This window comes from Oncorhynchus tshawytscha, linkage group LG05 (genome assembly GCF_018296145.1).
Source record: "Oncorhynchus tshawytscha isolate Ot180627B linkage group LG05, Otsh_v2.0, whole genome shotgun sequence".
Classification (NCBI taxonomy): Eukaryota; Metazoa; Chordata; class Actinopteri; order Salmoniformes; family Salmonidae; genus Oncorhynchus; species Oncorhynchus tshawytscha.
Window position 1 is genome coordinate 38437581 of NC_056433.1, and position 23890 is coordinate 38461470.

Consider the following 23890-nt stretch of genomic DNA (forward strand, 5'->3'; position numbering starts at 1 on the left):
CATTGAAGGTCCCAAGAATACAGTGCCCTCAATCATTCTTAAATGGAAGAAGATTGGAACCACCAAGACTCTTCCTAGAGCTGGCCGCCCAGCCAAACTGAGCAATCAGGGGAGGAGGATCTTGGTCAGGGAGGTGACCAAGAACCCGATGGTCACTGACAGCTCCAGACTTCCTCTGTGGAGATGGGAGAACCTTCCAGAAGGACAACCATCTCTGTAGCACTCCACCAAGCAGGCCTTTATGGTAGAGTGGCCAGACGGAGCCCACTTCTCAGTAAACGGCACATGACAGCCTACTAGGAATTTGTTAAAAGGCACCTAAAGGGCTCTCAGACCATGAGAAACAACATTATCTGGTCTGATGAAGCCAAGATTGAACGCTCTATCCTGAATGCCCAGCGTCCAATCTGTTACATTTTCTGTTTTATTTTTAGTGCGCTTCCTTAGGTTACCACTGGCGGGCACCCTTACCTTGTTTCTTGTTTCCAGGTTACCCTGATTGTTTCTTTTTGGTTTCACCTGTGTTTGTTTCCCCCTTCTGTTCACCTGGTTGCCTGGCTATTTTAGGTTCCTCTGTTGGCCTGGATCCTTGCTTAGGCCTTGTTTTGTTTAGTGCACTCTTGTGCTGTTGCCTTGTTTTTGTCAAGACTTTAAGTAGAGATCTGGATTTACCCTTACCTCTGCTTGCTGTGTTTCTCTGTGACTGGGTTTGAGTTTGTACAAGCATCATTGTAACAATAGACCTAAGCCAACAATGGACCCAGCAGAGATTTCTCAGTCATCTGAGGAACATGCCGAACTCCATTTACAGTCGGCTCTCACCCACCGTGGAACTGTGATTGGCCACCATGAGGCGCGGCTGCATTGTCAGATGATTTATGAACTTGTGTCCGCTCTGCAGACAGGACAGACTGGAGCAACGGCTGCTGCACCTGTGGCTGTTCCTAATCCTCCACTCCCTACCAGCTCAGCTTCTTCCTCACTACGGGAGCCTCATCTCCCGGCACCGGAGGGCTTTGCGGGGCATCCTGAGAGGTGTTGTGGGTTCCTGTTCCAATGCTCTCTGGTCTTCGAGCTGCAGGCATCGTTTCCCACCGAGCGTTCCAGAGTGGCATCTCCTTGCTCTCAGGACGGGCTGTGGCCTGGGCCACTGCCATATGGGAGCAACAATTAGACATTTGTTTTAATTGGCAAAGCTTCATCTAGGAGAATAGGGTTTCTGATCACCCCATCAGTGGAGGAACGCTGCTCAAAGACTGCTTCAACAGGGAAGCCGGAGCATAGCCGATTACGCCATTGACTTTCGGACGCTCGCGGCTGAGAGCGGTTGGAATAGAGAGTAGAGGTTGACCGATTATGATTTTTCAACGCCGATACCGATTATTGGAGGACCAAAAAAGGCCGATACCGATTAATCTGCCAATTTCTTTTATTTGTAATAATGACAATTACAACAATACTGAATAAACACTTATTTTAACTTAATACATCAATAAAAATCAATTTAGCCTCAAATAAATATTAAAACATGTTCCATTTGGTTTAAATAATGCAAAACCAAAGCGTTGGAGAAGAAAGTAAAAGTGAAATATGTGCCATGTAAAAAAGCTAACGTTTGAGTTCCTTGCTCAGAACATGAGAACATATGAAAGCTGGTGGTTCCTTTTAACATGAGACTTCAATATTCCCAGGTAAGAAGTTTTAGGTTATAGTTATTATAGGAATTATAGGACTCTATACCATTTGTATTTCATATACCTTTGACAATTGGATGTTCTTATAGGCACTTTAGTATTGCCAGTGTAACAGTATAGCTTCCGTCCCTCTCCTCTCCCTACCTGGGCTCGAACCAGGAACACATTGACAACAGCCACACTTGAAGCAGCATTACCCTTCACTCCACAAAAGCCGCGGCCCTTGCAGAGCAAGGGGAATAACTACTCCAAGTCTCAGAGAGAGTGACGTTTGAAACACTATTAGCGCGTACCCCGCTAACTAGCTAGCCATTTCACATCGGTTACACCAGCCATTAGGCTGATAGGCTTTAAGTCATAAACAGCGCTGTGCTTGCAAAGAGCTGCTGGCAAAACACACGAAAATGCTTATGAGCCTGCTGCTGTCTACCATTGCTCAGTCAGACTGCTCTATCAAATATCAAATCATAGACTTAATTATAATATAACACACAGAAATACGAGCCTTTGGTCATTAATATGGTTGAATCCGGAAACTATCATTTCGAAAGCAAAACGTTTATTATTTCAGTGAAATACGGAACCGTTCGGTATTTTATCTAACGGGTGGCATCCCTAAGTCTAAATATTCTTGTTACATTGTACAACCTTCAATGTTACGTCATAATAGACGTAAAAGTTTGGCAAATTAGTTCGCAATGAGCCAGGCTGCCCAAACTTGCATATACACTGACTCTGCGTGCACTGAACGCAAGATAAGTGACACAATTTCACCTGGTTAATATTGCTTGCTAACCTGGATTTCTTTTAGCTAAATATGCAGCTTTAAAAATATATACTTCTGTGTATTGATTTTAAGGCATGAGTGTTTATGGTTAGTCGTGCAACGATTGTGCTTTTTTCGCAAATGCACTTTTGTTAAATAACCCCCCAGCGTTGCATCGATTATATGCAACGCAGGACACGCTAGATAAACTAGTAATATCAACCATGTGTAGTTAACTAGTGATTGATTGATTGATTGTTTTTTATAAGATAAGTTTAATGCTAGCTAGCAACCTACCTTGGCTTCTACTGCATTCGCGTAACAGGCAGGCTCCTCGTGGAGTGCAATGAGAGGCAGGTGGTTAGAGCATTAGACTAGTTAACCGTCATTGAAAATAAGAATGTGTTCTTAACTGACTTGCCTAGTTAATTAAAGGTGTAAAATAATAATAATAAAATAAAATAAAAAAAATTGGAAATCGGCGTCCAAAAATACCGATTTCCGATTGTTATGAAAACTTGAAATCGACCCTAATTAATCGACCATTCCGATTAATTGGTCGACCTTTAATACAGAGGCACTTCACTCAGCCATTCTGAACAGACTCGGTGACGTTCAAGGGTGAACTGGCTTCCCGGTACAACCCTGACACTCTGGATGAGCTCATCGTTCTGGCCATCCGGATTGACAACCGGCTTTGGGAATGTCGTAGTAAGAGGACAGATGGGTTCCGAGTGGTCTCCAGTGTTTCGGGTCACACAAATGTATTTTAATTTTTCTGCAGCACTTTCAGCACCCCTTCCTGCAGCGCTGTTTTCTTCCATGTGCTGTGCTCGCCAAGACAAAATAAATGTATCAACACTTACTATCATTAACTCAATCGATTGTGGTCAGTAACCCCATATGAGGTTATTGTGTAGGTAGGCCTACTGTTACAATAATACTTAAAATAATCTATCAGCATGTAGCCTAGGATAAAATTACGAGAATAGATTCAGTAAATGAATGAAGCCAATAGTGGTTTCAACTATATTGCTATTGAAACGATGTAGGCCTCATGAACTTTTTAAACAATAAAATATGTCAAATGACTTGAATAGTCTATTGGAAAGGTGTCAAATGTGTTTTCACGTCAGTAGGCTAAGTACCTGAAATGCATCGGAAAAGTATTGGAAAGTTCAGGAAAACATCAGGGAAGCTCATCAGGTAGGCTATAGGCCTAATGTGTGTAGATTTATCAAGATGAGTTCCCATGCTTTGCCATGACGCTTTCCCAAACAAAATGGTGCTGGAATCATCAGCTGACCACACATGGAAATTGCTTTACCTTTATTTTAACCGGTGGTCTTTTGTATTATTAAGCCATAATTTCTGAATGAAAGTTAGTACCAACATGAAGTTTATTGTATAAAATCATTTTAGAATATAGGTTACATACAATGCATCATCCAACTTGCATTATTTCCTATGCCTTTACATACCGTAAGAGGAATTTGTTTTATTTTTCAGATCCTAAAACACCAAATTACGCCCATTTTATTGTAAATTATGACATCATCACAGTCAATCGTGAAGGATAATTCTTCACGTTTTACAGGTGAAATGTCCATGCTGCAATCATACTAACCAATTTATCCCAATCCGTTTCATGGGAATATTCATGTCAATCTTCTTGAATGATGTAAGGAAAGGTGACTAACTAGCCTAACTAATCTCATTTTAGAGAAGATGAAGTCAAACACAGCCACCGCATGAGGAAAAAAATGCAGCATTTCAGCACAATCATCCTAAATTGTCATAAGAAATTACATGGTGTTTTTGCTATAACAGTAGCCTGATATTATCATGCTATTAAATTTGGTTTGTTATGAAGAATATCATTAATAATGAAGTGATCTTGCAAGACAAAGCACCATTCTAAGAAGAGGCGTAGAGCCGCTCCGCTGTGCACCCGCAGCACTTAATTATAACGGTTGGACTGAACGTCCATGAGTAAGAGACACCTTCAAGACTGCTTAATGGAACACAAGTACGCCATAAGGGTAGGCATAGAAGACTACCCCATGGCAAGGCACTACAAATTCTTACACCATGGCAACCATGCCTTCCTACAAGTTTTAGGTATTGATCATGTTCCGGCCTCAATTAGAAAAGGGGACCGTCTTAAACAACTAAACCAAAGGGAAGGTTTTGGGATTTACAAACTACAGGCCACTAAGTGTCCTAGTTTAAATTAAGATATGGATTTCTCACTTTTCCTATAGGGTTGAGAGAGTTCCCTTTGCCGTCACCTAGTGGACATAATGCTGTATTGCCCTCCAGGTATGTTTAGACTGCCGAGGCCCATGTTTGCTGTTATCTAGCATACTATAAAAATAGATGGCTCTCCTATTCTCAGTTGTGGAAGAGTACCAAATTGTCATATTTGAGTAGAAGTAAAGATACCTTAATATAAAAAGTAAAAAGGAGTCACCCAGTAAAGTCTAAAAGTATTTGGTTTTAAATCTACTTAAGTATCAAAAGTTGTAAATCTACTTAAGTATCAAATGTAATTGCAAAAATATACTTTACTAAAAGTTTAAATAATTTCAAATTGCTTATATTAAGAAAGCCTGATGGCACAATAATGTATTATTTTTTAAATGTACAGAGGCCCAGGGGCACAATCCAACACTCACACATAATTTACAAACAAAGCATTTGTGTTTAGTGAGTCCGCCAGATCAGAGGCAGTAGGCATGTTGTCTTGACAAGTGTGTGAACTGGAACATTTTCCTCTCCTGCTAAACATACAAAATGTAACGAGTACTTTTGGGTGTCTGGGAAAATGTATGGAGTAAAAAGTACATTATTTTCTTTAGCAATGTAGTGAAGTAAAAGTTGCGAAGAATATAAATAAATATGTTATCTGTAAAGCACTACTTAAGTAGTTTTTTGGGGTAAGTACTTTACACCACTGCCAGTTCTTACCACTTTGCAGTGGTGAGGGAAAAGTCTTTCAGGGAAAAGCCCTACCGTTTTTAAAAAATGTTATTTTGGCATTAATACGTGTCAAAAATAAAAGTTTGCAGACAATGTCAACATTTTTTAAAATAATAATTGAGTTAATAAAGCCGTATCCAAACGTGGTCTCTTTTTTGCTTTCTTGAGTAAGGCAGCTACCAAATGCAGGTGTTTCTGCCTAGCTCAGTGTTTTCTGTGGTGGTGGGGCAGCCAGCGGAAAATACAGAGCCTAGGGGTTGGTAATGTTCTCTAGTTGCGCCGTGGTTGGATCCGTGTTCTGTCACTCATGGGGACACTACGTCACCGCAAAATCTACAGGGAGAGCTCGAAAATTCAAGCTGCCATAGAGTTACATTAGAAGTAACCTTCCAAGAAGGGTGGAGGTCATTGGCCACATAATTTTAAAATCTTAGCTAGCAAGCTAGCAGTCATCATCATGAATCAAGTCGACAACCTACTGGCTAATCAATACTTGTCATATGAAGAGAAATTATAGATAAAGTATCAGTGCGCATCGGCCATAAACATTACACAACAGACTTGGAAATCGCAAATTCAACAATGAGTGATTTGGAAGGAATCAGTGCCTAACTGCAAGCATTGCAAACAATCACTGGCCTGCTATTCAGTGGAGTGGATGTGTGGTCCAAGTCTGGGTTTAGTGGTCTCTTTTACAAGTTTAAAAGGTTAAACATTCAGCATTGGTCAATCCAGCATGACTTTTGCCGTGTTCAAAACAACTGGGAACAACTGGAGTTCAAGAGAACTGGGAACTCTGGGGGGAAAAAACTAGCTCTGACTGGGAAAACTTGGAATTCCAAGTCTCAAACTGAAGATAACTAATGTCATGATTTGACCTCGTCCCCACCCAGAGTTCCCAGTTGTCTTGAAAAAAACAAATCCAGAGAATGCCAGACTGATGACAGAATTTGCCCACGAAGGACCGCTGCACCACCTTCCTGTTCAAGTGAGCACAGCACAAAAAGAGGAGTTCAAAAATGTATTGTATGCTACTGCATAAATTATGTAATATGCCAGGGAGATATGTATACTGTAGCTAGGAAAGTAATACTAAGTGTATGTTGTGTAGTAAGCTGTTTGTAGCCCATGTGACTCACCCTAATAATGTGGTCCCTTTTCCCCCTCATAATTTAACCGACTGTTCTGACTTGGTGGTGCACATGTAGCCTGTAGCTTGTTTTAGAGAAATGTCAAATATTTTAAGAGCTTTCATTTTCTGCTCATTTTCTTTTCACCATCATATGCCTCCTGTGTTTGTCCTACGGTTCTGACTTGGTGTACAGGGAGAATACTGTAAGAACGGCCTATGTTCTGATTTCTGACGCTTTAAACTTCAAAAGTGCTAAACATATAGCTATATTAACTACGTCTGTCCTAGCTCGCTCTGGAGCGGTGTCCCAAAATCGGGACAGTTTTTTATCAATATTCAATCATGTGACTAGAATTGACATTGTAAACAACAGCCAACTTTCCGGGACAAAGACAATTATTGTATGGGCAGGACGCTTAAATTATTGCTGATCTGACTGCAGTGTTCAATTTACAGTAGCTATTACAGCGAAAAAATACCATGCTATTGTTTGAGGATAGTGCACAACAACAAAACACTTATCAAGTGGTTTGATTACATTCACCTCTGAAGGTAAATCATGTACTTCCATTCAGTAGTCTTGCTCTGATTTGTCATCCTGAGGGTCCCCGAGATAAAATGTAGCATAGTTTTGTTTGATAAAATACATTTTTATATCCTATCATGATCCATGTTGTATACAGCGTTTCTCATGAATTCCGACTCAACTTCCATCAAAACAATTGATGAAATATAAACACTATATCATGCTTTACCCAGTCAAGTTCAATTACTGTGCAATCCTCAGACACTCTAGAAGGCAACCAAACTTTGTTTCACCATTCTACATTAAGTATTGGCTACACAACACCTCTTTTAGCCCATGAAGGACAGACATTACGCACCAATAAGACAGGCAGTGTTCACTTGATTGACTGTATCTTGGTCCAATGACCACCGATCGCTTTGAAACATAACTAGTTAGCCAATGAGCTGGGCTTTACATGAGTATGTGATGGCCCTTTGTATGAGTAAAGGCCATTGTGCTAAGCCCACGCGCAACGGGATTCATTCTCCATTGAAAATAAACTGGTCGAAGAGGAGTTTGCATTATGCATAGCTCAATTAGTTCTTCCCCATACTCTGTATAATATGTTTATTTGATGTATTGATGCAGGGCTCATCCGTAAAATGGTTGATGCTCATCTCTTGCTAAAATAAAGGTTAAATCAAATAAGTAATAGTAAACTTGAGTTCTAACTGATCTGGATCCTTCAGTCTGACCATTCGGCTGTCTCTGGCTCCACACTAACCCCGTCCGGACATCTAGATGTGTGAATGTTAGTGTCTTTTATGTAGGGAAGCTAATGATCCATCATGTATGACATTGCTTGAAGTGAGTAATCTAAAAAAATGTATTACCATAATATTTTTGCATGTTCTCTATAGTTACGTACTTGGGAATTTATCAATTGACCAATTCAGACACTTGGGTATATTTGGGCAAACTCTTGAGGGACACCAGGGATAAAAAAATATTATGTAGAATCAGTCTGATGCACACACACTGCCGCCATCTTCTGGACAACATCTAAATTACACCCATATTCCTAATGTATGGCCTTCTTTTTGCATTTCAAAGAAAACATGTTATTTTGTTTGTTTTATCTTGAACCATATCTAATGTGTTATTCTCCTACATACTTTTCACATTTCCACAAACTTGAAAGTTTTTCCTTTCAAATAGTATCAGAAATATGCATATCCTTGATTCAGGTCCTGAGCTACAGGCAGTTGATTTGGGTATGTCATTTTACGTGGAAATTGAAAGGGTCCAATCCTTAATTAATGTCTTAATCAAAATTACGGATTGCCTCTTATCGTCCCCTTATGCCAAAGTGTGTACATCTCAATTGTCAGTAGAAACCACATTTGTTTAAGCAAATCAGCCATTTCAACTATGTTTTTTTTAATGGCAAAAAATGATGTTGAATTAACTGTTTCGCTGCCAGACAAGTGTTGTGCTGTGTAGTGGCTTTGCTGGCATGCATCTAAAACTTTTTTGGGGAGTTTGCCCCACCAAGATTGCTAAAATTGCCACGGCTACTTTACCCAGTTATATTCAAAGATAGAACTACCTTTCTATGGGTTCTGATACTTCTAGACTTTATTTGCATTTTGATAACATATCTACAGTATTTCACTTTTTAATGAGTATAGTATTGCTTACTAGGTATTGTTCAATGAATTCTGTAACCTCACCCCCTTCAAATCAGGGTTGATTGGAAAAAGCTGTTCAAAAGAGGACATGGTTTTATCATATCTTTGTACTCCCTGGCGAAGGCCACGCAGCCAAAACGCGTTGTCGTTTTTCACCTTTGTTTCCCTTGAGCATGTCATAGAAATGAAGGCATTTTAATTAATTATATGAAGAGTGCCCTGGTCCTTCTTTCTTTTTGATTACCAGTGTACCCTTCTACGAAAGTGCACCTTCATGTGACCAAACCCTACCTTAGCAGTGCTTCCCTTCCTGTTTTCTGCAACATAGTACCATACTTGGCAACACTCTGAAGATAGAAAATGTTGGTAATGCTTTTGGAATGACAGTAACAACCATAACAGTTTAACTGTTACATGCATACTTGGAAACAAAGGTCTATGTTATTATGTTATGACTATGTTATTTATTGACATTGCCATCAAACAAAGAAAATGTATGGTATATCACCATTCATTCTCTCTAGGCAAAAGTTATCCTACATGAACACATACTCCAAGACCCTTTGTCGATATTCGCTCTGGTAAAATTTGGCCTAATTTACTCCATTGGTTACTTAAGGCCAAGAAAGCATTACTGGTGTGGCACCAGGAAAAAAACGCATTGATTTATATTTTGCTTATTACAGAATTTCACACTACTTCGCCTCATATAAACATTACTGAAATAGCTAAAAATGTTGTTTAACATAACTTCAGATGCATTGCCTACTTTGCTCATTTAAAAGATCACCGTTGTGGCCAGTTAAGAACAAATCTCATTTACAATGATGGCCTACACCAGCCAAACCTTGATGACGCTGGGCCAATTGTGCGCCGCCCTATGGGACTCACAATCACAGCCAGTTGTGATAAAGCCTGGATTCAAACCAAGGTGTCTGTAGTGATGCCTCTAGCACTGAGATGCAGTGCCTTAGACCGCTGCGCCACTCGAGATGGTTTAGAAATGTTTGTGTCAGATGTAACCTGTTGAGAAATAAACTTTCCGATGGACTATATCAACGCTACACAGCGCATGCATTAGTATTCTTGTTCTTAAAACACATTATTGCAAAAACTATTGGCGTACTACTGTACACTGTATCAAGCAAGCCTTAGGGTGACATTTCAAAACCCTAGTTATTTAGATATACAAATCAGTGTAAATGCAATCTTCATAATGAAAACATTAACTTACCTTCATAATAATATAGATACCCTTCATCGAAGAACTGTTAGCCTTGGTTTTTCCCTAAATTTGTTCGTAGATGCCATGTACCAAGTTCTGTGGAGATCGGTCATTCAGTGTCAGAGGAGTATCGAGTGTTTTTCCACAAAATTAAAAATAGCGAATAATTCATCATGGAGACCATTATGTGTTGTTGAGGCAAATTTGTTCCTTGTGAGGGGAGGGACCTATGTACTGAATTTCAGGACTTTAGGTCACATGGGGTGAGGGGCATTTCCCTTTTCAATTGCTTGTTATAGCGCCACTATGTGGCCAATTGGCATGGCATTGCATGAGAGTACGTGGCCTTTACCATTATGCAACTTTATATCCTCCTAGGCCTTGTTATCTCAGCAAAATTTGCATTGTAGTGTATTATAGTGTTTTATTGTATTTCTACACACCATATATTTCAGAAAGTAACAATACTTTTTTCACAGTCAGTCAGCCAGTGAAGTATGTTTTATCTACAGTAGGAGCAGAAAATATATTGTCAGGCTGAAAGCTGAAGGTAAGTACAATGTCAAAGGTTAAAGTTTAAGATTGTTGCACTTCTATTGGCTTTCACCTCACGCCCTGTCTATTCACATTAAGTCATCCTCTGTAATCAATGATACAGGACCCTGCCATTGAAATCACATCTGTACCATTGTTAAGGTAGAATTTCTGCATAATCCAGACATTGTCTTACATATACATGAGAAAATAGGGCACATATTCTATACAATCAGAAATAGAAAAGATAAAGGATGGGGAGAATGAGAAAATACTCACAAAATATAAATATAATAAACAAGATAATAATCCTCCAACTCTAAGACCACACACACACACTTTCTCAAACTCACTTTGCACACACACACACACACACACGCACACGCACACACACACACACACGCACACGCACAGACACACACAGACACACACAGACACACACCACACTCTCCAGGGGACAGAATACTCCCGAGTTGCAGCAAGGGCGATGGAAGCTCATCAAGACAGGAAGCGTACATCACATTGATTATCAGCAGGGTGGGAAGCTTCAGATGTGTGGGACTAGGACAGTGGCTTGGTGTGTGTTTAGGGGGATTGATGCTTCACCCCAGGGGTGGAGAGGGGTCACCTCTGTGTGAAGGGGCTGGTGCTGCAGGGCAGGGGGTGAAGGGGGCAGGGGGGAAGGAGAGGGGTGAAGTCGTTGCTCAGTCACTCTGGGCAGGGTGGGTTGGAGCTGAGTCTCAGTGTGTTTCTCCATAGAGCATTCTCTCGCTCCCTTTTTCACTATCACTCCCTTCCTGGTCAGGACAGTCGGTCTTCCAGTCAACCATCTTGCATCTACAGCTGGGGTAGAGAGAAATACATGTTATTAGTAAATGGATACCATTATCCTCGGAAACACACGTTATAACTATAACTACTGTTCCCTGAAGGTGGGAAACAAGGTTCAACACAACTATGGGCAGTTGCACTCTAGCGACTTCGATTGAAGAACAATAATCAGGCCAAAAATCATGGGTGATAAAAAAAAACACACAGGTGATAAGCGTGATGCTCGGATTAATTCCTTCAATTCAGTACTGCACTTCACAGAGCCTAGGAACGGGCGGTGCGGGGCCAAACAGGTGTTGTACCTCATTTCCCTCCTTCAGGGAACAGTAGTTATATTCATAACATTACGTTCCCTTTCAGTCAGTACTCGTGGTACAACACAATTATGGGGAACTAGAATCCCGCCCCAAGCTGGCCCCAACGGATACCAAATGATATGGTCCATGGCAGACCACCCAGACCTCCACCCCTCAAGAGGCAGTAGTTGGGTATTGTGCACATGGGACACGCTGCCTAATGACCCTCTCCTGTCCTAGCTGTATACATGCTGTGGGCTATGCTGGGAGCAGTGACATCCAAGCGATAAAACCTCACAAATGTGAGTGGTGATGCTCGCCTCAGCACAAATATGCCCTACAGTCAACCCTTTAAATAATGTCCAAGACGCTGCCAGACACCTGGTGGAGTGGGCGCGAAACACCGCTATGTAACCCTTGGCCCTTTCTGCTATTTGCCAGGGAGATAGCCTCCACAATACAGTGGGAGAGACGCTTAGAGAGTGCCCTGCCGTGAGCTGGTAAAACAGAAAAAAAGCTGGTCACCTAACGGGAAATCCCAGGTCCGCTCAATGTACGTGCGCAAACTCGTACTGGACACAGGGCATGTGACCTCTGTTGCTCTTCAGAAGCAAAGGGAAATTGCTCAATCTAAAGACCTGTGGGACATAACCATGACTTTCAGGAAGAAGGCAGCATTCGGATGCAACGTCCTCTTACCGTTGCCAGGGGCGAACTGAGTACAGGAAGGGTATATGGGTGACGCATGCAGGTCCCCAACACGTTTAGCTGAGGCCAAAGCCATGAGCTGAAATGTCATGTAGGAGAGAATCTTAAGATCCACCGACTCCAGAGTCTCAAAGGGCGCCTCCAAAACCATAGCCAAATCCCATGTTGACAGACAGCACACACCTTTAAGGAACCTAACAACCAGGGGTTGGGCCCACAGTGTGGAGAATGCCCGACCCTGGTCGAAAAGCTCCTGTAGGAACACTAGAATGTCTCTCACAAAGAACTGAAAATGAACAAGTCCTTTATCTTGGCACCAGAGCTCAAACGCCTGTCACTTATACACATACAGCCCTCTAATGCAGGGTGTCCTTGCAGACTGAATAGTCTGGGCCCGGCCCTCTCAACTAAATTATGTTGATTTGCTGATGCTCCAGTGCATTCCGAAAGTAATCACACCCCTTAGAAAAATTGTAACATTTGTAGAAGATTAAAAAAACACAAAAAAACACGTCTTGATTAGATAAGTATTCAACCCCCTAAGTCATTACATGTTAGAATCCCCTTTGGCAAAGATTACAGCTGTGAGTCTTTCTGGGTAAATCTCTAAGAGCCTTCCATACCTGTATTATGCCAGGTGAGGAAGGCCTCTGCATGGATATAAAAATTGTGATTCACGTGCAAGTCTAACTCGAGACCCAGGAACAGAATGCACTGCAATGGGGTCCGACAGCTCTTTTTCTGGTTTACAATAAAACCTAGAGACTGAATATGGAACACTAGCCTGGATGTGTGCAACATCGCTTGTTCCCTTGACTCTGCTGCTATCAGCCAATCGTCCAGATAGGCCAACACACTCAGCCCCTGGCCCCTCATGGGTGCCAGAGTTGCCTCCACTACCTTTAAAAAGGCACGAAGCGAGAGGAACAGACCACACAACAGGACCAAAAACCCGTAGGCTATTGCCTCATAATGGAACCTCCAACATTTCCTGTGACTGGGGTACATGGGCACATTAAAATATGCCTCCTTCAGGTTGATTGTGGTGAACCAATCGCCGGGACGCATGGACCATAACAGCCTCTGGTTTGTGAGCATCCTGAATGTGCAAACCCTGAGTTGCTTGTTTAGGGTACGAAGGTCTAGAATGGAACGTAGACCCTTCCCTTTTCAGAATATTGACTGTACCAGTCGTTCTGGGCCTCCGACAGAAGAACCATCCCTGAAGGATGCACTATGCAGAAATCGCTCTGCCATTTCCTAGTTGCAAAAATTTCAATAGTTCACCTAATTTCAGTTTATGCACCAAGACACGGAAGACAACTGTCTGAATGTGGAGGAGGGACATGAATGATTGAAATCACATGTGGGAAACACAATACTTTTTGGATGGCTAGTTTGGATGGCGCAAAGTTAGATAGTCTTGTGTTCCCAAAAATGTAGTTTTTAGTAGCGTGAACGTTATTGCTCACATCGAGGTGAAGAGTGGGAAAATTCTACTAATGAATCTGAGCCTAACGCTTATACTTGTCAAAGTCGCGAGAGTCTGACTCCCCAAAGTTGTGTTGTACCGAGAGTGCTGACTGAAAGGGAACTGGTCTCCATCTCCCATCCCGTGGATAGCAATTAGGCAATTGAGTTACCTAGAAAAGTCCATTCAGTGATTGAATTTTCTTCTAATAGATCTTTCTAAGATGTTATACTTTGAGCACTCAGAGTAGTTCAAAACAGAATAACTTTATGACTCATGTGTCTGAGTGGAGAATGTTTTTTGGGATATATTGTAGATTACATCTCTCGCTCTCTCTCTCACTCTCCCTTCCCCCTAATAAAAATAGGGCCCATTGTTATTGTTAAAAGGCCACCATGAGAATATTGTGTGATACCCGACAAAGGAATTCTGGAAACAACAAAATAAATGTGGGTACTCTTTTCTATCACTCTTTCTTTGCTAGTGGAATAAAATAACCATAATAACATATCTAGAATTGATACCTTGGTAAAACACAAGAAAACGCTTTCTTTCACTTTCTTGTGGTAGAAGACAAGGCAGAGGGTATGATCAGATGACTAACATTAACTAAATGCATTTACAGTAATTATGGGGAAATATTTTTGGAACTCTTTGACAACATCCACTCATTGCTTAAAACAGGGAATTGTATAATATAGACTGCTCACCTGCTCACGATGCTGCTGTAAGCTTTTAGGAGACAGGTTTGATCTCCTTCACCACCTCCTCAATCACCTGCACCATCACCTCTGCACACTTCACCGACGTCGCCTTCTCTGCCGCTGCCTCCGCTGGGCTGGCAACTGTCACAGCCATGGCAACAGCAACCTCCTCTTCCATGCTGCTAACGGGGGCATCTTGGATGGCAGCCACAGCCTCTATTGAATCATACATTTGATGCTCTTCCAGTGCTGTCTGGGGGCCATCCGATACCTGTCCCTGAACTGCGGCACTGTCGTCTTTCATGTTTGTTTCGACAACATCGGCAACAGTTGGAGCAGGGGCGGGGGTATCTGGTGTGGGTTCAGGGGTGGGGGTGTCTGGCGTTTGTTCAGGGTCTGTTGTGTCTTCTTTGGCCGGAGCTTCCTTTGTCTCTGGTGAGCTTACAATGGCATCTTTTTCTACCACCTCCACCATGATTTCCTCCTCTGCCTCTTCAATGATCTCTGTTGCCTGTATGACCACCTGTGTGGTCTGTGGGACTACGACCTCTGCAGTTGTCCCCTCTGCCTGGGCTGGGGCTTCAGCAGTCTCTGTGGGGGCATCTGGGACTGGGGTCTCTTCTGTCACAATCATTGCTTCTGACTTCTCTTCAGCTGTCTCTGGAGTGGGAACCTCTGCTATCACTTCCTGAACCACCGTTATTACCTCAGCTTGTTGAACCTCAAGTTGGAATTCTTTAACTACTTCCTCTACCTCAGATTGCGGAACTTCCTGAACCTCTAATGCCTCAATGTTGCCCTCTACCTCTTTGATCTCCTCCTCTCCCTTTCTATCTGTCGCACTCTCTGTCTGTTCCACCTCTGTTACAACTTCAACCTCTACAACTTTCTCCACACTTACATTGACCTCCATTGCTTGCTTTAATTCCACTTCATGTTTAATTTCCTCTACTTCCTCTTTGAGAACATACTCCACCTCCTTGGTAACCTCTTCCATGATACTCTTTGTGATTTCAATTGTGACTGGAATGGTCTCAATGACCTGGACAGCCTCGTGGACTTCCTTTGGTGGTTTTTCAGCCTCGGCTGGTACCTCTGGAGTAGTAGACACCTCTGCTGGGGTTTCTGGTGCTGGTTCCTCAACTTGGACTACAGGTGTTTCAGCAATGACAGGTTTCTCCTCTGCTACTAGTTCAATCTCTTTCTCTATTGTTGCTACCGCCTGGACTGGTAGTGCATCTTCAGTTGTGATGGTAGCAGTGGCAGAGGCAGGTGCTTTGGGTTCAAACTCTGCTTCAGACACTTTCTCCACAGTACTCTGGATAACCACCTGAGCGATGACCAAGCCCGGCTCCTCCATGGCCTCTGCCTCCTTTGTCTCTTCAGCCTCTGTAATGCCAACCTCAGTCACCTGCACTTGAATTTGGTCATCGCCAGCGGGCCCTGCAACTGCCACTGAGAGCTTTTCCACTGCCACAGCCTCTGTGACCTCCACTTTCTGGGTTTCCAAGGACTCAGACAGTGGGCAGACGAGGTACGTGGTCTCCTTTACAATGGCAAACTCTAAAGCAGGGGCAACAATGGCTGCATCGCACACTTCAGTGACTGTGAGCTGGTTGGCATCAGTTAGTGAAGTGACCATTTCTTGGGCAGCAGGCTCATTCACCTCTTCTACAGCAGCAATCTCTTCGACAGCTGCCATCTCTTCTTTACTTTTGACCTCAATGACAGGTGCCTCAGAGCCATCCACAATATTAGCGGCAATGGAGTCTTCGACAGTTGGTACAATGGGGTCCACGATGTTCTCATTCACCGCAGGGGCCTCAACAATTTCAACCTCCATCTTGATATTATTGATCGTGGCGACCTTTTCATCTTCATGCTCTTTACCCTCAGTGGCTATATAAGGATCTGGGATGTCTTCAATAGTTTTCTCTAGTGGCGGCTCCAGGAATATGCTTTCGACCTGCTCCACTTGAGCCTTGAATACTGGGTCTTCATTAGCGTCAGCCGCCTCAGTTGGATAAGCCTTATCTTCTACCGGCATCTCAGCGGACAGACCATTGCTGATCTCAGGTAGACATTCCATGGTGGGAATTACAAGCTTCTCCACAGCCACCTTGGTGATCTCCTTGGTGCCCAGGTCAGTGTAGATGGCAGAACCCTCAATTTCTTCATGCTCCATCAAGACAACCTTTGATTTGGTTTCGGTGAACTTGATCGGCGGTGTGGGTTCTGGGATGGAAGCAGCCTCCTCCAGTTGGATCTCTATGATTTCCATAAAAGTCAGGCTTGGAAGATCACTGAGCAGCTCCACAGCCTCCTGCGGGACCTCCAAAGACTCTGTCTCAGGCTCATTGGGCAGAGGGGTGGTTTCGCCATACGTGGCTGGGATCATCTCTTCAGTTACCTCGGAAACAGACAGCTCAGGCTCCTGGCAAGTGACTGTTTCTGGGATCAGCTCTAAAATGTTCTTGGCATCAGAATTTGCAGTCACCTCAGCAACAGATAACTCAGGTTCCTGCTCTTGGCATGGAACTGCCTCTAAGGTCTGTTCTGCAATGTCCTCTGCGATGGTGGTGTCAGCAGATTTGGGGGTGGCGGCACCCTCTTCTGGGATGTCACTCAGCTGATCATGTGGGATCTCCTGGAGGTTTTCCATGACAGCCGTGGCTGAGATCCAAGAGGGGGATCTCTCTTCAATGGACAATTGGACCTGAGTGATTGGTGCTGCTTCCTCAGAGTCCTTTGTCTCCACTGTCATTTCGGCTTCAGCCTCTTCTTTACTCTCGGTGTGCTCGTTGTCGTACTCTGAGAGAGGGACCACGGCTGGTGTGTCGGAATCTTCCTCGCCAGACCCCAGATTGGAGGAAAGCAGCTTCTTCTTTCTGCGTCCGGGAATGAGTTTCCTCAGAGAGAAGGAGGAATCTTCTTTGGGAATTTCACTGTCTGAGATTACCTGTTCACCACCAGATTCATCTGTCCTCTCCTCGTTTTTGGGCTTCTTTCTATGGCTGACAAGACGCTTGAGAGTATCCCATGTGGAGTCTCCTGCGGCGGGGCTAGTGGATCGTTCGGGGGATGACACTGTGTTTTCCTGATCTGCCTCTCCAGAGCTGCCAAAAGGAGAGACTGCTGTCTTAACCTGCTCTTCCCCAGTTGGTGGTGCCTCCTCTTCGATTTTGGTCTCCTCATCTTCAGAGTCAGAGGTCTTCCTGGTCCTCTTCTTGTTTCCACCCATACACATCAGGGCCTCCCAGGAGAGTGAGGTGTCCATCTTCATCTTTTTGGGGTCCTCTGTGGTGCCCTCCAGGTCCTCTGTGGTTTCGGCTTTTGGCTCCTCTTCAGGGAGTTCCGGCTCCTCTTTCTTTTTCTCCACAAACACGGCACTGTCAGTGGAGAACAGGGTGGCCGACATGGCCTTCTCAACAGTTGCCTCGTCCTCGCTCTCAGAGGGCCTCTTGACTCGTTTCTTGGGTGTCACCAGCTTCTTGAAGGAGGACCAGGGCATGATACCTTCTTTCTTCTTCCCTTCGTCTGAGCTTGTTACCTCCTCATCAGCCACTTGGCTGGCCTCAGCCTGGGTGGCTTCCACCCCGATGGCATGCTCACCAGACTCCTCTGGAGATGATGCCCCACTGTCAGGTTTCTGGACCTCTGCCGACTCTGTAGAGGACTGGAGCTGTTCAGCCGCCTGTTCCCCAGACTCGGTCAGCTTGGTCTCCGTATCTTTCTTGTCTTTCTTCTGTTTTTTGGTAGAGAGCTTCTTCAGGCCAGACCCAGTAAACAGCTTTTTCAGTGGGCTACCCTGGGCCTTGACCTTCTTCTGGGATGAGAAAAGCTCAGCCTCGGTGGTGACCTCAACTGGGGCCTTGTCTGATTCCACAGCGTCTTCAACATTCTCCTCCACTTGTTTGGCGTCATCAGTAACAGCAGCTTCTGAGGTTTCCTTGGCAAATTCGGCTTGGATCTCCTCTTTGATCTCTTCCGCAGATACTTCAGGTGTCTTAGTTTCTGGTGTTGTCACTGGCTCCACCTCCTTCACCTCTTCCTTTGCTTTCTCTTGCTCCTCCTCCACCCCATCCTCTGCTTTCTCCTCTCCCTCCTTTATCTTCTCCTCAGCAGCTTTCTCTTTTGGTTCCTTCTCTTTGGCTCTTTTGATACTTGCCTTCTTGCGCTGATTGGAGAAGATTCCCTGTGTAAAGAACCTTCTGAAGGGGGACAGGGGGGCCTCCTGGCCACGTGGGGTAGTTGCAGCTGCAGCTGGGTCCGAGGGCTCTTTTTCTGTAGCCTCTCCATCCACAGTCTGAGATGGGGAATCCACTGAAGTTGCAGCCTCAGTTGTGGTTTCAGAGAAGTCAGCCTCACCAGTGGCGGTCTCTGGCTCAGCTGCCTTCCCCTCCTCTGCAGTGGCGGCTTCCTCCTTAGTTTCCTCAGACCCCTTAGTCCCTCCTTCCACTTCCTTGTCCATCAACTTCAGCATCTGCACCGGGTCAGTCTTCTCATTCTTGTCCTTCTTCAGAGTGAACTTGAAGCCGATGAAATTGAAGATCTTCTTGAAGCCCACCTCATTGGCCTCGTCCGGTTTCTCCTCAACAACCTTCTCTTCAGGCCTGGTGATGTTGTTGGCATCAGGAGACTCATTCTCCTCCTCCTCTCTGTTCACCTGAGAGGCCACCACAGCCTGGAGGGAGTCCATTGTCTCAAGAACCTCCTCCTTCCGAGACACGGACACGCCATCAACTGAAATGACAGAGATAAGTATTCATCTTTAGGTTGAGGTAATACACATTCCCACAAACAAAAACCAGCAGGCACTCTTTCTCTCACACGGGCACATAGGGTGGAACCAGACTAGAAACAAGACTGTCAGGGCAGAAGGAAAATGGGTAGAAAACAATAAAAATATAAAACTGATATAATGTACACTTGAAGTCGGAATTACATACACCTACCAAATACATACACCCGCCAAATACATTTCAACTTTCAGTTTTTCACAATTCCTGACATTTAATCCTAGTAACAATTCCCTGTTTTAGGTAAGTTAGGATCACCACTTTATTTTAAGAATATGAAATGTCAAGAATAATAGTAGAAAATTATTTATTTCAACATTCCCAGTGGGTCAGAAGTTTACATACACTCAATTAGTATTTGGTAGCATTGCCTTTAAATTGTATTACTTGGGTCAAACATTTCAGGTAGCCTTGCACAAGCTTCCCACAATAAGTTGGGTGAATGTTGGCCCATTCCTCCTGACAGAGCTAGTGTAACTGAGTCAGGTTTGTAGGCCTCAATGCTCACACACAAACATTCAGTTCTGCCCACACATTTTCTATAGGGTTGAGGTCAGGGCTTTGTGATGGCCTCTCCAATACCTTGACTTTGTTGTCCTTAAGCCATTTTGCCACAACTTTGGAAGCATTCTTGGGGCCATTGTCCATTTGGAAGACGCATTTTACGACCAAGCTTTAACTTCCTGACTGATGTCTTGAAATGTTGCGTCAATATAGCCACGTAATTTTCCTGCCTCGTGATGCCATCTATTTTGTGAAGTGCACCAGTTCCTCCTGCAGCAAAGCACCTCCACAACATGATGCTGCCACACCTGTTCTTCACGGTTGGGATGGTGTTCTTCGGCTTGCAAGCCTCCCCCTTTTTCCTCCAAACATAATGATGGTCATTATGGCCAAACAGTTCTATTTTTGTTTCATCAGACCAGAGGACATTTCTCGCAAAATGCAGTTGCAAACAGTAGTCTGGCTATTTATGGTGGTTTTGGAGCAGTGGCATCTTCCTTGCTGAGCGGCCTTTCAGGTTATGTTGATATAGGACTCGTTTTACTGTGGATATAGATTATTTTGTACCTAATTCATCCAGCATCTTCACAAGGTCCTTTGCTGTTGTTCTGGGATTGATTTGCACTTTTCGCAACAAAGTATGTTCATCTCTAGGAGACAGAACGTGTCTCCTTCCTGAGCGGTATGACGGCTGCGTGGTCCCATGGTGTTTATACTTTCGTACTATTGTTTGTGCAGATGAATGAGGTACCTTCAGGCATTTGGAAATTTCTCCCAAGGATGAACCAGACTTGTGGAGGTCTACAATTTTTTCTGAGGTCTTGGCTGATTTCTTTTTATTTTCCCATGATGTCAAGCAAAGAGGCACTGAGTTTGAAGGTAGGCCTTGAAATACATCCACAGGCACACCTCCAATTGACTCAAATGATGTCAATTAGCCTATCAGAAGTTTCTAAAGCCATGACATAATTTTGGGGAATTTTCCAAGCTGCTTAAAGTCAACTTAGTGTATGTAAACTTCTGACCCACTGGAATTGTGATACAGTGAATTATAAGTGAAATAACCTGTCTGTAAACAAAAATTACTTTTGTCATGCACAAAGTAGATATCCTAACCGACTTGCCAAAACTAGAGTTTGTTAACAAGAAATTTGTGGAGTGGTTGAAAAACAAGTTTCAATGACTCCAACCTAAGTGTATGTAAACTTCCAACTTCAACTGTATCTAAAGATTTCATCTTCAACATTTGAAGATAACCACATTACAAAAACAATAGCTGAGAGATTTTGACTCCCTGAGTGGATTCAATCATTTGATAGATTAATTGCAGTCAGATTAAATTTAAAAAAGAATGGTTTGATCATTGACACCAGCCAACAACAAGCCCTGGAGGAGACTGCAGCATGTTTCACAATGAAAGCAATTCCATTGCCATCGCTTGAACAAAGATTCAGTCTCAAAACAAAGAAAGTTTACAGACAAGGGTATACTGTAAACTTCTCGGCTATGTTGCATTTTCCAAAATTATAGCTGACCTTATCCACTCATGCATCTACTGTAAGACGTATTTCTCTATTGTTTAGGTTATAAAATGGCGCCAAAAGAAAAGGCAGCAGTTTTTACGGGCGCCTCACCAATGTGTTTTTTTTTGCGTTATTTGTAACTTATTTTGTACATAATGTTTCTGCAACTGTATCTTACAGCAAAAAAATTGGTCTGTGCATATTTGTAAAAACAGCTGGTGCACGAAATCTAAGGAAGTCTCTAGATGTTGCACGCCTGAAGTAGAGTATATTGTGATACATTGCAGGCCGTACTACTTGCCTAGAGCGCTATACTTTTCGCGGCTGTTTATTTACCACCAGACAGATGCTGGCACTAAGACCGCACTGAGTCAGCTGTATAAAGAAACAAGCAAACAGGAAACCACTCACCCAGAGGCGGCGCTCCTAGTGGCCGGAGACTTTAATGCAGGGAAACTTAAATCAGTTCTACCTAATTTCTATCAACATGTTGTTGTTTTTATTTCTTTACTTACCTATTGTTCACCTAATACCTTTTTTGCACTATTGGTTAGAGCCGGTAGGTAAGCATTTCACTGTAAGGTCTACACCTGTTATATTTGGCGCATGCGACAAATAAACTTTGATTTGACAGGAAAAAAATGTGGCTGTTGAACTAGTGACAGGTGAGATAAAAAGAAACACACACACACACACACACACACACACACACACACACACACACTGCCTGAAATTCCTGCCATGTGTATCTGTGTTTTGACAGAAGTGGGGTGGAGGTAGTGGGCTGGGGGTGGGATAAGTTCACAGGCTCTGGAAACCTCTGAGGCCCCCTTTCCTGTGACATCCCCCTACAGCAGGGGAAAGCTCCCAGCATTTTTAATTAATGGATATCACCTTACCTAGATACACAGCCAGACTGGGAGACACACACAGTCTCTTAATCAGACAAACATGTTCATATCCTCATAGTGACCCTGTCACTCTCTCTTCTGTTGTCTATCTGCCAGATCAACACTCACAAACATGCCCCTAACCCCCCACCACACACACACATGCAATATACCCATAAAACAACAGTATTAGAATACAGTTCAATATTAATAATTTTCCCTCTGACAACCTTGCTAATGTTAGTTTTTATTACATGTCTGAAGATGATCCTATCTTTTTTGAGCCAACTAATGAAAAATCTCTCATCAATTTCCCTACGGGATGAAAGAATGTGAAATACACAAGGTAATATATCAAAAGAAATGTTAAACTATAGACATAAGACATTGGAGCATAAAGTTTCAATTTAAATCAAAGAAATTATATACCGTGCATTCAGAAAGTATTCAGACCCCTTGACTTTTTCCACATTTTGTTATGTTATAGCCTTATTCTAAAATTAATAAAATATTTTTCTCAATACAATACCCCATTATGACAAAGAAAAAACATGTTTATACATTTTTGCAAATGTATAAATAAATAAGTATTCACACTCTTTACTCAGTACATCCTCGAGTGTTCTTGGGTATGACGCTACAAGATTGGTACACCTGTATTTGGGGAGTTTCTCCCATTCTTTTCTGCAGATCCTCTCAAGCTCTGTCTGGTTGGATGGGGAGTGTTGCTGCACAGCTATTTTCAGGTCTCTCTAGAGATGTTCGATCGGGTGCAAGTCCAGGCTCTGGCTGGGCCACTCAAGGACATTCAGAGACTTATCCTGAAGCTACTCAATCGTTGTCTTGGCTGTGTGCTTACGGTCATTGTCCTGATGGAAGGTGAACCTTCGCCCCAGTCTGAGGTCCTGAGCGCTCTGGAGCAGGTTTTCATCAAGTATCTCACTTCATCTTTCCCTCGATCCTGACTAGTCTCCCAGGCCCTGCCGCTGAAAAACATCCCTATAGCATGATGCAGCCACCACCATGCTTCACCGTAGGGATGGTGCCAGGTTTCCTTCAGATTTGACGCTTGGCATTCAAGCCAAAAAGTTGAATCTTGGTTTCATCAGACCAGAGAATCTCTTTTCTCATGGTCAGAGTCCTTTAGGTGCCTTTTGTCAAATTCTAAGTGGTGTGTCATGTGCCTTTTACTAGTAGTGGCTTCCGTCTGGCCAATCTACCATAAAGGCCTGATTGGTGGAGTGCTGCAGATTAGTGGAGTGCTCCCATCTCCACAGAGGAACTCTGGAGCTCTGTCAGTGACCATCAGGTTCTTGGTCACCTCCATGACAAAGTCCCTTTTCCTCGATTGCTATGTTTGGCCAGGCGGCCAGCGCTTTGTGTTTCCAATCTTTTTCCATTTAAGAATGATGGAGGCCTATGTGTTCTTGGGGACCTTCAATGCTGCAAACATTTTTTGGAACCCTTCCCCAGATCTGAGCTCTACGTACAACTCCTTCAACCTCATGTAAATAAGGTATTTGTTTTTTATTAGTAATACATTTTCAAAAGAAATCCAATAATAATAATAATAATAACAAAATATGGAAAAGGGGAAGAGATCTGAATACTTTCAGAATGCACCATATATCC

At 43.2% G+C, this 23890-nt stretch overlaps 1 protein-coding gene across 1 annotated transcript in view; it reads right to left on the reverse strand.

Annotated features, from left to right (window-relative positions):
- Positions 1 to 10405: 10405 nt before the first annotated feature.
- LOC112232973 (A-kinase anchor protein 12-like) overlaps positions 10406 to 23890 on the reverse strand; it is a 53104-nt gene continuing 39619 nt past the window's right edge. Inside the window, exons 3-4 of the mRNA XM_024400315.1 lie at positions 14549 to 19285; positions 10406 to 11375 (exon numbers count right to left, since the gene is read on the reverse strand). Of these exons, the coding sequence (XP_024256083.1) occupies positions 14574 to 19285 (4712 nt within the window). The 3' untranslated portion in view covers positions 10406 to 11375; positions 14549 to 14573. The remainder of the gene's footprint in view (positions 11376 to 14548; positions 19286 to 23890) is intronic.